The following is a 13,134-nucleotide window of genomic DNA, read 5'->3' as shown; positions in this document are numbered from 1 at the left end:
AATTCTGATGATTTTTTTTTAGAGCTCTTATCAACAATGCGCTTTTGAGGGCCATGAATGAAGGTCAGCAAAAACACGATTTATTCTATGTTGATGCGAAACCTCCTTTAGTTTAAACCTATAAACACAACAATGATAATTGCTTGTTTCAAAATTGAAACCCTGTATTTTAAATTTGTAATTTTAAAATCACCTACTCGTCTCCCTGCTCCTTTCCGAACATGGATTGGGATAAAATTGAGTAAAAACTTTGTGTGTTTTGACGTGCAGAACAAAAAAAATAAAAATAATAATATATATATATAAAAGCCGTTTTGTAAATGTCAGGGCCGGGCAACTTAAACTTTTAGGCCAGTAATATCAGACAGTGTTTAATCATGCCAGGTCCTACTCCAAAGTTGGGATGCAAAAAAAAAATACGTTGAAGAAGCTCATCAAATCCCGAAGGCAATGTGAAATGAAAAACTAAAATAATAATGGCCTGTAGAGACAAAGCCTGATTAATCTTAAATGCTCTACCAAAGAGCTTTATTGTTGTCCCCTCCCCCCAAAACAATAATAATTTCATAGTTGCAGTGTTTACTTTTCATTCTTATAGTCATCTATTGCCTTGATACACCTCCTTCAGAAAGGAAGGAGGATGGATAAGCCAAATTAACATTAAAAGTTATCACTCAAAGATTTCCAATCACAGCACTACAGCAAAGGCCTTAACTGCACCTGAAGCCTTAAGTGGTGAGTAATATTCTGTAATTTACTAAATCAGTCAAGGCTAACACCAAGCGTTGCCATTCTTCTCAGTAAAACTACAGAAAAACAGAAATTGAGGATTTTGATTCACATTGTATCAACAACAGTCAGTTGAGACAAGGAAGCTGACTGCATGTCCGCGCACATACAAACGCTCTCACACTCTCACACACATCACTGCACTTCACACACACACATGCAGGGTAGTGCTCTATGTTAGAGTGGCTTATTGTTCTCTGGTATAGAGAACACAATATCCAAGTCTAGTAATAGAGGTTAGATTAATTGCTGACAAATCTGTATTCAGCAGTTCCCTTTCTCCCCGCTTGACAGATTTATGACAGAGATTGATGGGGGGGAGGAACGAGCAGAGGGCTGCCACTGTTTAGTGAGAACAGAGAACCACCGCTCAGAGGTAACGGAAACAAGTAAAAGAAGAAACAGAATTGTTTATATATCTTACAGACAACACTCACATTTGTATTTAAGCTTGTAAAATCATGAGACTTCAGAGTTAAATTTAAGAGAAAATATTTCTGCAGAACACAAGGAGTAGAAACATAGACCAGGCCTTCTTTACAGCAGACATTTAAAATAGCCCTTTTCATACTAAATTAACAAAAAAAGTGCTGTAAATAAGCCTAGCCGTCATTACGTCTTTGTACATTCATATTTCCACAACGGCGAAAATATTGGTGTCACGACACTTTAAATCTAAGATCACTGAAGTATTGCATCAGTAACTGAATAACAGAGTTGTGTAATTTGAGATCATAATAGGTGGTACTATACGGATAATCTATAACGTAATAATAAATTAAAATATGTCTTTATATGCATCAATATTATTACTTTATCATTAAAAGCCCCATGAAAGGAAAAATACATTATCTCTGTTTTGATCCAGCATTCCGTGTTAAATGTTCATTTATCTGCCACATATATTTCATTAAATCATCATCTGAGTATTTTTACATCAGGATAACTGTATTTTCCTGTAAAACGTTTCAAATGGCTGATGACTCATTCTGCACTCAGGGGCATTTACTAATTTTTGGACCAATAGAAAATCTTTTTAGAAGCTGGTGATCCAATATAATACATCCCAGTGTTATGTCCCACTTTCTGTATTGTGATTGGTTCTATCCCGTTTCAGTTGATAATACTGTAACACATAATAATACGTCACATCACGGCTGTAAGATCCTCTCAAAGTTCCATTTCAATTGGGACTTTGAATACTTTCAGGCACCTAATGCTTATGAAGTTTTTGTTTTGGTGATTAAGAGACCATTACCTATTTCTTTGCTCCCTAAAGTAGTCATCTTCAGTTGTCACTAAAAAGCTAGAAGAAAGTGTTACTGATTTTCTGCGCCATTAATCTGCTCTTCAAGTTCTCATCTCACAGACTAACTCAAGAACCCAACATTGGATCAGCTCAGATACTGGATGTTAAATTAAAGACATTGCAGATGACTGGGAATTCACTAATACCCAACATTGACTGCCAACAATTAAGCATTTTGCGTCAGTGCAGGAAAAAAAACATACAGTCCAGCCTGGAAACCAGCTCCATTGGGCTCCTCGGCTTTCCTTCACAAAAAACACAGGACTTTCACATGAGCACAAAGGATTTCTTTGACTGCTTAAGTCTAAGAAAAGAGACAATAGGGCTCAGCTGGTTGGTCCTGTGCTGACCATGCGCCATTGTGGACCCACACGATGATAATAATCAATGCAATGCACAAACAGAAAGCAGATATTGAATAAAGATGTTGACAACATTTAAAACCCTTTGTAGGGAAATACACTAAGCTAAGTAATTCCAATAATAAACCATCATCCATTCCACTCCACCTCACCCCTGCTTAAACCACAGCCTGTCAGCTTTTTTAATCAGGATTATTTGGGAATCAGTATCACCCTCAAGCCACAAATTCACCCATATACACAGGACACAGGGCACAGAGCATCTTTAACCTCACAGGCTACCTCTTTGCTGTCAGGATGACCTCTGAGCATGCTGTGTTCTCACCTGTGTTCTTGTTATACAAGACAATAGGGGACAGTCGGGGGGAAATGGAAAGATTCCAAGTGGTTGGAAAGAAAGGTTTGAACATCTCCTGTTGGTAATCCTCAGGATACTGTGCTAGGATTATTTGTTTATGTTTCTTAAAATGTGAAAAAAAAATCATGTGTAAATACAACAGTCTTGAATTTAAATTAATATAAGAAGGAATGTCCAAGTAGGGAGAATCCAATTGAGAGGATTGGGACTATGCTGCCCTCTAGAGGACCAACTCATTAAATACATTAAATCCTTATTTTAAACATGTGAACATTACCTCTTGGTAACAAAAAAGAAAGACTCAATAACTGTTATAGAAAATGTAATTTCAGCTGCATGTTTTTATTTTTCCATAATCAAAAATTAAATGACATATATAAAACATGTAGATTTACTTAAAATGTATCATTCATGGTGAAAGAAACAAGGCATCACTTTTTCTATGGCTCCAAGACTTGAAGATTGAGGGTACTGTAGTATGGGTGCTCTTTTCCCTGAAAGTCTTCTGCTTTCTGACATTGCAGTCTTTCATCCGCCTCCTCTTTTGTTGTATTGTCTTTGAAACAGACACAAGCTTTTTTCCTCAAATTAATTTGAAGGAAACAATTTGTATGGTTTTCACTTTTACGCACATAGAAATGAAGAACAGATTCTAACAGCCTGTTACTCATTATTGGCTTAACAACGACTGTTATTTGGGCACATGTGATGTGGTCTAACATGAAAAATGACCAGCACTACAGGAAGAAGGTATGTATTCTATGACAGGCACATACATATAGCACGATTATTTATACTCACATCCATTAAAATGTGTGACTCTTCTTGGCCACATGTATATGTAGTCACCTACAATTTACTGTATGCTTACCATAAATTCACATTTACATGAATGAGTTCAAATCAAGTTTAAGACACATGATGGTCATATATAGAACTCAGATACTAAATATTTATCTTCTACAGTCATAGAGCTCTGGATGGTTAAAAGCATTTTGAGTAGTTTTTCTTTATACAGCATTTTTGCACTCAATCAAGAGATTTTGAATACATATTTACACAATGAATAATATTTAGTCATGCCAGTAATTCAAAGTTTCAGGTCTTCAGACACAAAAAGACTATTCACATTCAAAAGTCTGACCATCGAATCAGTAGTACATGACAGCAAATACAGTGTACAAAACGTTTGTACGCGTTTCTAAGAAGATATTACTGTATGAGATGTTCGAGTGGTACATCACTGTACTTGTACACTTTGCTTAAAAGTCATTTAACAGATGACAGGGACTGTTGAGGACGTAGCCTTGAAAGTATTTATAAATCAAGTTTTGAATTCAAATTTAACTGGACCCCAAAAAAGGTTTTTTAATCAAGATATTTAACACAACTTCAGCATTCTTTACATAGATCATGTTATATGGATTCATTTATCAATTTAGATTAGCCTGAGAGTGAACATACATCTTCAAGATGGCCCTCCAGATTATCTCTGTTCACTGTCTTTGCAGTTACTGAACAATTGAGATGAGGTGAGATGTTCATTTGACAGAAACCCTAAATTCAGATGAAATCAAACCTTGGAACAAAGCAGAATAGCATTATTACAGCTTCAGCACTTCCCCACATGAGTATGACATCAGAGAGCAATGGCTGCTATGTGAATATGGTCAGTTGTGTGTATGTTAGAGCCTTTACATTTCCCTTGAGGATTAATAAAGTGTATATATTAAAACATAGATTTATGAGTAGATTCAAGGCTCTTCCATCAAGGACAAAGGATGTAACAATGATGGTTTATGAAACATGGTCTCCTTCCGGAGGTCATCGCTCTCTTTCTAATAACCTCTGAAGGAGTTGTTTTCCATAAATTCATCCTTTTATTTCTCATGTGCATTTTTTAATTCCAACATAACTTATCTCATTTTGTACAGTAGACTATTTACAGAAAGCAAAGAGAACTTTTTTTTTTTATTTTATCTAAAAATATTTTCATAAATAATTAATAAATAATACATTTCTAAATTATTAATTTCGTAATAGATCTCATGAAAATAAAATATTTCACAAACTCTTTATCTACAGAAAGTGCAACTACAAATAAAATATTAGTGAGGAAAAATCTTGCACACCATCATGTCTCATTCCTTTGGCTCCCCAAACCTTAAGGTGACCCTCATGTCTGAGACATAAAAAGGATCATCCAATTTAGGTTAATTTATGACAACTGCCACATGCAAGTCTTACAATAGAAAATGAACTTAAGAACATTACAGTACAATCTTGTTTATCCTAACTGACATGTCCCCCGAATCAACTAAATTAATGTGTGGCTATGTCTTTTTTTGCTAGATGTGTGTTGTTATTATTATTATTATTATTATTATTATTATTAATAAAATGTCCTTATTGGCACAAACAGTGTTTTTTATGCTTTCACTTAGGGATCAACAAAAAGATTGTACTGGTACAAAGTTATCCTGATAAATAAAAAGAAGCTGTACGTTAAAAAGGATTTGCTTTTTGGTTAAATTATTGCTGAAAGTAAGCCCCCCCATAAACTAATAGCCATTATTTTCCTAATCGTCAAATGGACACACAAATGCCCATCTCACCCGCAATGTAACACACACACTCACAGCGCTTTTCTGCTCTGCTCTCCCCTGACCTAACATCTTCCAAAGTGCCTTACAAGAGCGTTCATGAACTTGTCTGAGGTAAAGAAATAAGACGCTATCAATTGACAAGGGCTCTGTGGAACAATCTCCCTTCTACACAATCATTAGCACAAACATCCAATAATGGAAAAGATTGCATTTTAAATTTTTTGTGCCACTGCTGTGGGTCTTCTCACATTTTCATTTTACATCACCACGCAAAACTGACACCAAGTTTGATGCTCCCACAAGAGGAGAAGTCTATGTTTAACTGAACCTGCAATGTACTTCTACAATCTACTAACTTATTGACCATTTCATCACTATTAGAAAAAATAAACAGTCATGACATGTTAAATAAAAAGACACACTAGTAGATTTAAGGATCAATGACAGAAAAACTATTCAGATAAATAAAAAGGACCTGTGTTGTTTTTTAAAAGGAGGATTTCCACTCCCATCAGTGTACAGTGTAGGCAGGAAACCTTCATGTTGTGTCTGATGCAAAGGTGAAGAGGTGGAGTGTTGAGGTTTTAAATAGTTATTTAATTCTGCATATGCTCTCCTATCCTGATGAGGACCCAAGTCTGTCAATGGATCATACATTTATCAGTTTTATTCACAGTAGACCTTACTAAAAAGGTTGATTTTGTTGAAAAGCTGAAATAGTATTATTAACCATATTCTGAGTTTTACCTTTGGGTTACAATGTTTTAGATTTGAAGTCAGTTCTATATTTAGCTGCCTACTGATTTACTGCTTCTGAAATACACCTGATTTAGGCCTGTGCAGAACAGCTGCAGGCAAAGGGAGCGATTAGCCGGTTAAGCTAATGGAGTATCTAGCCACAATAAAGACAGAAACATCCTCCATGTATCGGTAGAGACCAAAGGCAGAGCTAAATGGGGGGTAGATTTTAAGCTTACATTCATTAGGAGGTAACAGACAATTATTGTTATGTGGCCCCAGATCTTCTTGATGTGTTAAGAAAAGGAACTGTTTCATGTAAAGGAAAAATCTCTCCTCGTGCATTTGAACAGTTGGACAAACTTAGAGAAGAATCTATTTGTGCAGTTCACCAAAATGTAACAGTGCCAAAAGCTACATCCTCCGAAAGTTAAATCAATACCTTCCTTCAGGATCAGAAAACAGTGGCCATTGTAAGCTTTATGATGGAATAATTTTTCCCTGGCCTGTTTTTTTAGAATGTATGATCTTATTATCTGTGCTAGATCAAGTCTATAGCCATGGTAAGCTCTGGCATTAACTTAAGGAATACTAAATAATTTACGATGGACTGTTTCATTGATGTTGGGCAGTAAAGACTGTATTTATAGACCAACAGCAGCTGTGTCCCTGAGAGCTAAAAACAAACCAGCCACACTTTTTGGTTGACACTTTGGGAATAGACGGATGACAGAGTTTGGCAGATTGAGATGTTACCTCCTAATGGTTATTAAATAAATGCAGGGCTTTAAGCTGTGAATCGACAAATGTCCCCATATCTAAGTGAATCACTGTGGCTGCCAGCAGCTGTCACAGTGTCCTCCATTATTTACTGCCAATGTAGGCGGATAAAATCCAGGATCTGTCACTAGATTACATTACCAAAGCCTGTCCCATTGCTCTACACAATTTAACTCAAACTGAGCCATTCAAATACTATTTCATTTTTTACCAGCCACAGGGGAAAGTTTCCCCCTTTGTATCATTCAACCTCACATCTTAGATGGAAAGCCAAAGGCAGTGTACAAGCCAGAACTCATCACCAAAGGCTTTCTGAACGTAGAAGATGAGGACAGTTAAGATGAAGGTTTTCCACTTTTTTACATGGCTATAGTGGTTGGTTTAAAAGGTTGGTGCAATTAGTGTCTGCTCAAAGGGTCAGAATTACGGTCAAGAGTTTTGGTTTTGGGAAGTGAGTCCTCACAAAGATAGAAGAGCATGCAGGTACGTCTTTTGTGTTATCAGTATTATGTGTTGTGTGTAGCTGGTAGAAATCATCAAGACTTTTATCTTAAGCACTGAAGTGGCTGACAGTCAAAGCCTCCAGATCACAGTGTCCCGTGGTCCAGAGCTGCAGTCATGTGACACAGCTGAGCCTGCCAGGCTGTGGATATCCTTTATTCGTCTATGAACTCCATCCCTTCAATCCTGCAGGGTAGCACAAACAAACCCAGAATTAACACAGCACAAATAGTAGTTTGACTGATGCCATTTAGAAATCACCAGCTGCTGCTATTTCAAAGCACAAAAGGAGCAAGCGACCAAAATGTGTGGCAGGAGAATTTCCAGATGGCAGGGGTGGGGGAAAAAAAGAGGGTATGGCCTTGCCTTCTTAGCAGCCACAGGACGAGTGTCCCTTTGATTGGAGGTTAGGGATTTCCACACGGTGGTTTTAGACATTTCATCAGATATATTAATATCAGAGGGGTCACACCTGAGGATCAGGGAGAGGAAAAGGAAGGACACAGAGAAGATAGTTTTGGCAATTTTTTTAGGTGTTAGGGAGAGGGTATCAGTGTGTTAGTATTGACAGGGTGCAAAGCAAATCCCCACAACCAAACAATACAAGTGTAAGCTTTATCAGTAGAGTAAATTCATATATATACATATTACATGTTTAACAATTTTAGGAGCATCTAGTAAATGTGACCAAAAAATATTGAATCTACCTCTGTGGTTGTCATAAATTTTGCCTTGAGTTCCATACTCCTAGCCTCTGATTGGCTAACTGACTGATATGTGTGGAGTAACAAGGAAGTGTTGTTGTGAAGCACATGCAATGTGGCCGACAGTAAAGTGATGCCGAGAAAGTTATCCATCTGCATCCTGCTGTTCTTCTTAAGTAGGGTGCTCTATCCACCACACATCCAACCCTCACGTTACACAAGCATTCAGATAGGCGTCTTTCAGCTCTGATAATCTGATGACCTGTCTGTGTAAGTGTGTCTGTGTTCTAACCTGGGGTCATGTGCTTTTGGAGTCTGAGCTGGCTTGCTGCTCTCCATGGAAATCTGAACAGAAGTTGTATCATCCGTCTTGGCACTGAGCATAACCTGTGATTCCTCAAAGAAAACCCCGCCCGCCACAAACAGATAGAGTAAATTCATGAATGTTTGTTTACTTTCATGTGTGCATTTCAAAATGCCACTCAAGACTACCTCATCTGTCTTTTTGGAGGCATCATCGAGGTTTTTTTTCTTCCACTCAGGCATCAAATCATCCAGGTAACTTAGCTCTCGTTTAGAGAAGCACAAGTCCAACAGCTTGCGGATAAAAACAAGAGCCAACACCTGCAGGACACAAGAGAAAAATAATTGTTTAAGCTGAAGACTAATGAAGAGGGAGGGGGATTTGGTGATGGTCAGCTCACCATCATGGGGAAAACGATAGCAGCAGGGGAAGTCTTGATGACCCAGAGCAGCACCAGACAGGTGAGCTGGGTGACAGTGAACAGGTGCACTTTCCTCAAAGGGACATGACGCAGGTAGATGAAGTCTGGCTGATGCTTGGCTGGCATGCCGAACAACTTCAGACGGTCAAAAAACTGAGGAGATCAAGGTGGGTGGTGGAGAAAGTTAGTGCCAGAGAGGTTAAAGAATGAGAATAGAGCTGGGACACAGATGGTTATAAAGGCAACAGAAAGGAAGTGATTATGAAATACAAATTCAGTTAGATTAACTGTCGGGCCTCATTGAATTAATAACAAATTAATTAGATTAGGAGAGGGCAAAGACGGGACAGCCAAATTAATACCAGGCTGAGATCAAGGGAGCAAGAGAACAGTTTGGCACATTTTATATTTGAATTATTACAAGTTGCCTTATAATATTAAAGTAAAGCTATTGGAAGACTTAAAAACCGTATCTCAGCACATACAAATGTAATTAATTAGGGATGGGTATGATTTTGAGTACTTGTTGTTCGAGTACAAAAATACTAGTTGAATGCCTAAACATAAGGGCAGCTGTGGGTCAGTGGTAGTTGGGTTGGTGAATGAATCAACTAAGTGCAGAGTCAGGTGTGTTTGTGGCTGATTGGCCTTGATTAAAACCAGGTGTGGGGAGCTTATATATACTCCTGGAATTCAGTGCTCTGTGCTGACTCATTATGTCACCTTCAGAGGTAGTGAGAGGTTCTCCCTGTGTTGTCGCTTGTTGTCTGTGTGTACATAAACACAAACCAATAACGTTCTGTGTATTTGTGTCTATTTCTAAAATAACTTGGGGTGCTTGGTAGTTGATATTCCCCAGCCTTTTGTGTTGAGTTTTAAGGCCTCCCTGGCAGCCTTTACTTTCGTGAATTGTTTCTGCGTCTCCTGGACAATTTAGTTTCGAGTCAGCTACTTGGCAGCAGTGGTTTAGTTGATCATTTTCGGTGCATTAGTTAAAGGAGTGTTTTGGCTCTTTACTATTTTCATTGTTCCCTACCCCCCCTCCAATCTATCGCTTGCAATTTTTGTGGTTATCTTTCTTGGATAACTTTAAGACACCCCTGGGTCCGCACCTGTGTCCCACTTTCCCGTTTTCTTGACAGAGTGGAAAAGATCTATTTGGAAAGCGCGACAGAATTGAGGGCTGATTTGCGATGTGTTGGCAAAGTGTCTGTTACTACGGACTCGTGGACAGCTCTCACCACAGTGACTGTATGTTACAGTGACATTCACTTGCCATTTTATTCAGAAGTGAGATTTAAAGACACTATCCTACAGACACAGTACTAATGAGCGGCACACGGCAGCGGACCACCGGGAGGCCCATGTGTGACATATTTACTTTACAGTAAAAATGTATATATTGCAAGTACTCAATCAATCGTTCATAAGCTAATGAGACTACTCATATATTGAAATTACTTTAAAGTCCCATCCCTAATTATTATGTCATCTTGCTAGTTAGTTAATCAGAAATTATTCTTTGCCATAAGGAAATGTTGTAACATTCATGAATGTCTGACTGCATGTTACCTGGATCCCTTTCAATGAAGAGGCTCCCATGTAAAGGAACACACCATACAACACTGGCATAGGAATGAACTAGGAAAAGAAACACACATTAATGAGCTTTAGTCACATGTTCTTTATGTTCTACCCTCACACCTTTGACTAAATGTTCCAGCCAGAGGGTAGCATTATTGCATAGCTTGTCTGACTAACCTGCAGGGCTCCAGTCATGAAAACAGAGCAGCCCATGAGCAAGAAGATGACCAGGCCTGTTAATCTCTGCTCTCTGATGCCCAGAAAGCGTGGCTGTTCTCCAGGTGCCGAGCTTTCTGATTCCAGCTTCAGGCTGTTGACGTGTGAGATGGATAGGACGGTGGCTGCTACGAACCAGGGCAGGCCCATGATGGAGCACACAGCCAGCATCACCCCCACCATCAGCAGGTCGAGATGGTACCCACAACCTTTCTGCACAAGAGAGAGAAGGACTGATAGATACAGAACTAAGCCTAGAGAGGAGGCAAGATTGCAGCGATAGAACTTCATAGATGGTAAATGGACCAAACATATACAGTATAATTCCAGTGGAATTCTGGTCTTTCAACCACTCCAAGAACTTTACAGTATTTTTTAATCATTCACCAATGAATACACACAATTAAATACTGATAGCAAAGGCAGCTTTGCAAGGTGCTCACCGGGGTCAAATCTAATGCCTAATTACACACTCTCATGCACCTGTGTGTAACTGATGGATAACATTCTATGGCTAAGTATCTTCAGTGGTGTCTCTGGACTTTTTTAACTGGGATGGTCCAACTGCTGCACTGAAGGGTTGACAGGAAGCATGTGCGCACACAAACGTCTGTTAAGTATATGTTTACCATTTCAGTTTCCTCTCCTTATCTATTTTTACTGCTAACATGAAGGTATCATACAGGTGTCAAATTCCTGTGTCACCCCTGAAACACCTATGATAACAATGCCTGAGGACAGTTGGACATGCAAACCAGAGGGGCTAGTCGTAGAACCATAAATCTTCAAATTAGTGGAGGATGCTCTTTATCTTCTGAGTTGCAGCCATCTCAAGTGCAACTGTATGATCTGGATTTCAAGATGTAGTCTTACCAGTAGCTTGTGCTCTTTGCGGTTTATGATGACAGCAGTGATCTGTTGGTCCATGAAGATGAGGATGGTGCAGAGAACTGCAGGAATAGCTGCAGCCAGGACCGTCCACCATGGGTTGCGCCCAATTGGACTGATAAGCCAACCTCTATCATCTCTGGTGGGCTGACGGATCAAATCAGAGAGGAGTAAGGTCATGATTCAACCACAACCATCCAGGTCGATTTTGATATAATTTCCTGGAATTACCTGGAATTTGCTGGGAACCTTCAGCTTCTGGGAGGGAACGCCAATTGCATAGTCAAGCAGAACCATGACAGCAATGGTGAGGAACACTGCAAAGTCACTGATCATGGACCGCACCTGGACATGAGAGACAACAATTTAGGTGGTTACTAATGTGGCAGGCCTTTGTTTAGAGAGAAGTCATACTGATTATTTACCTTGGTGGGGAAATAACGACTTGTCTTAAATTGTTTAAGGAAGGCAGACATGAAGAAGGTTGAGAAGAACAAAATGGTGGACCAGAAGAGAACGTCTGGGGTGTAGGGGCCATGGTGGCCACAAGCTGTCCCAATGAACTGGCCTTGCAGACTCACACACTCCTGTAGACATTCACAGAGTGAGATTGAAACATAATGATATCTGATGATCCAAGAGAAAATAGACCAGAAGAGAGTTTTATCTAAAACATCTAACAGGCAAAAATTATCTACAACACACAAAAGATAAAATCACATAATATAAGAATGGAGGCAAGCCTTTGGTGTGCTCAGTGACCCACCAAGCAGTAAAAGTTAATCAGTTGAATGTTCCCTTCAGTGTTTGCAAAGGTGCTTAAGATAGGTTCGCTGCTCCAGGGAAGGTGAGGGGGTTAGTAAACACGTTGGAGCAAATGCAGTGTGTGCTATCATGTGAAAGTTACAATGACATAATGAGTCTGCATGTTCCTGCATATTTACGTTACCTTCACAGTGAGGTTGGCCCAGGGTACGGTAAAGGCTGTGATATTTCTTTGACTCCACAGTTCTAAGGTTTTATTACTGGGATTATCAGGCTCTGTACATCGGCAGCTACAGAGAGAGAGAGGGAGAGAAAGAGGGAGAGAGAGAGAGGAGGTAACACCGAAGAAATATCAGTAGTCGACTATTTAAGGATGAGTTCACAGTCAAATCAGGCCAGACTTAAAGAGAACTGCTTAGAGACTGTTATTTGAATGCTTCAGAAGGAAAAATGGAACAAAGAGATAACAAAGAAAATGTAGATGCTCATAGAAAGTGAATGACTGCTATTCTTTGACATAACTATGAAAAAAATGTCTACGAACAATACAAATTTACTTTAAAAATACCACACAAGTTCAGAGTTTTCTCCTCAAAATAATTATCTGACGGCCCTCAAAGGATTGTTTTCAGACCTTTGCATAGTACCAACTCAACTGGGATTTTTTAGAGGAAAAACAAGAGAAATCATTGTGCCATGTTTTGATTGACGATTGAAAACTTTTATACAGTTGATCCTTTCCTTCTCAGACACTGCAATAACAGGTTTGACTCCAGTTCTTGTTAATGGTTTATAAAGTTTGTCAAGTC

The 13,134-nt window shown here is 38.9% G+C and overlaps 1 protein-coding gene across 1 annotated transcript in view; it reads right to left on the bottom strand.

Moving 5' to 3' along the window:
* Positions 1-3,139: 3,139 nt before the first annotated feature.
* Positions 3,140-13,134, bottom strand: part of slc4a8 (solute carrier family 4 member 8) — a 36,046-nt gene continuing 26,051 nt past the window's right edge. The window contains exons 15-25 of the mRNA XM_020645118.2: positions 12,510-12,615; positions 11,986-12,147; positions 11,792-11,905; positions 11,546-11,707; positions 10,634-10,885; positions 10,445-10,513; positions 8,852-9,025; positions 8,640-8,771; positions 8,440-8,543; positions 7,810-7,915; positions 3,140-7,629 (exon numbers count right to left, since the gene is read on the bottom strand). Of these exons, the coding sequence (XP_020500774.1) occupies positions 7,624-7,629; positions 7,810-7,915; positions 8,440-8,543; positions 8,640-8,771; positions 8,852-9,025; positions 10,445-10,513; positions 10,634-10,885; positions 11,546-11,707; positions 11,792-11,905; positions 11,986-12,147; positions 12,510-12,615 (1,387 nt within the window). The 3' untranslated portion in view covers positions 3,140-7,623. The remainder of the gene's footprint in view (positions 7,630-7,809; positions 7,916-8,439; positions 8,544-8,639; positions 8,772-8,851; positions 9,026-10,444; positions 10,514-10,633; positions 10,886-11,545; positions 11,708-11,791; positions 11,906-11,985; positions 12,148-12,509; positions 12,616-13,134) is intronic.

The sequence above is a fragment of the Labrus bergylta genome, chromosome 5 (assembly GCF_963930695.1).
Source record: "Labrus bergylta chromosome 5, fLabBer1.1, whole genome shotgun sequence".
NCBI classification, from domain to species: Eukaryota; Metazoa; Chordata; class Actinopteri; order Labriformes; family Labridae; genus Labrus; species Labrus bergylta.
Note: the sequence above shows the minus strand (reverse complement) of the source record. Positions and strands in the feature narration are given on the sequence as shown.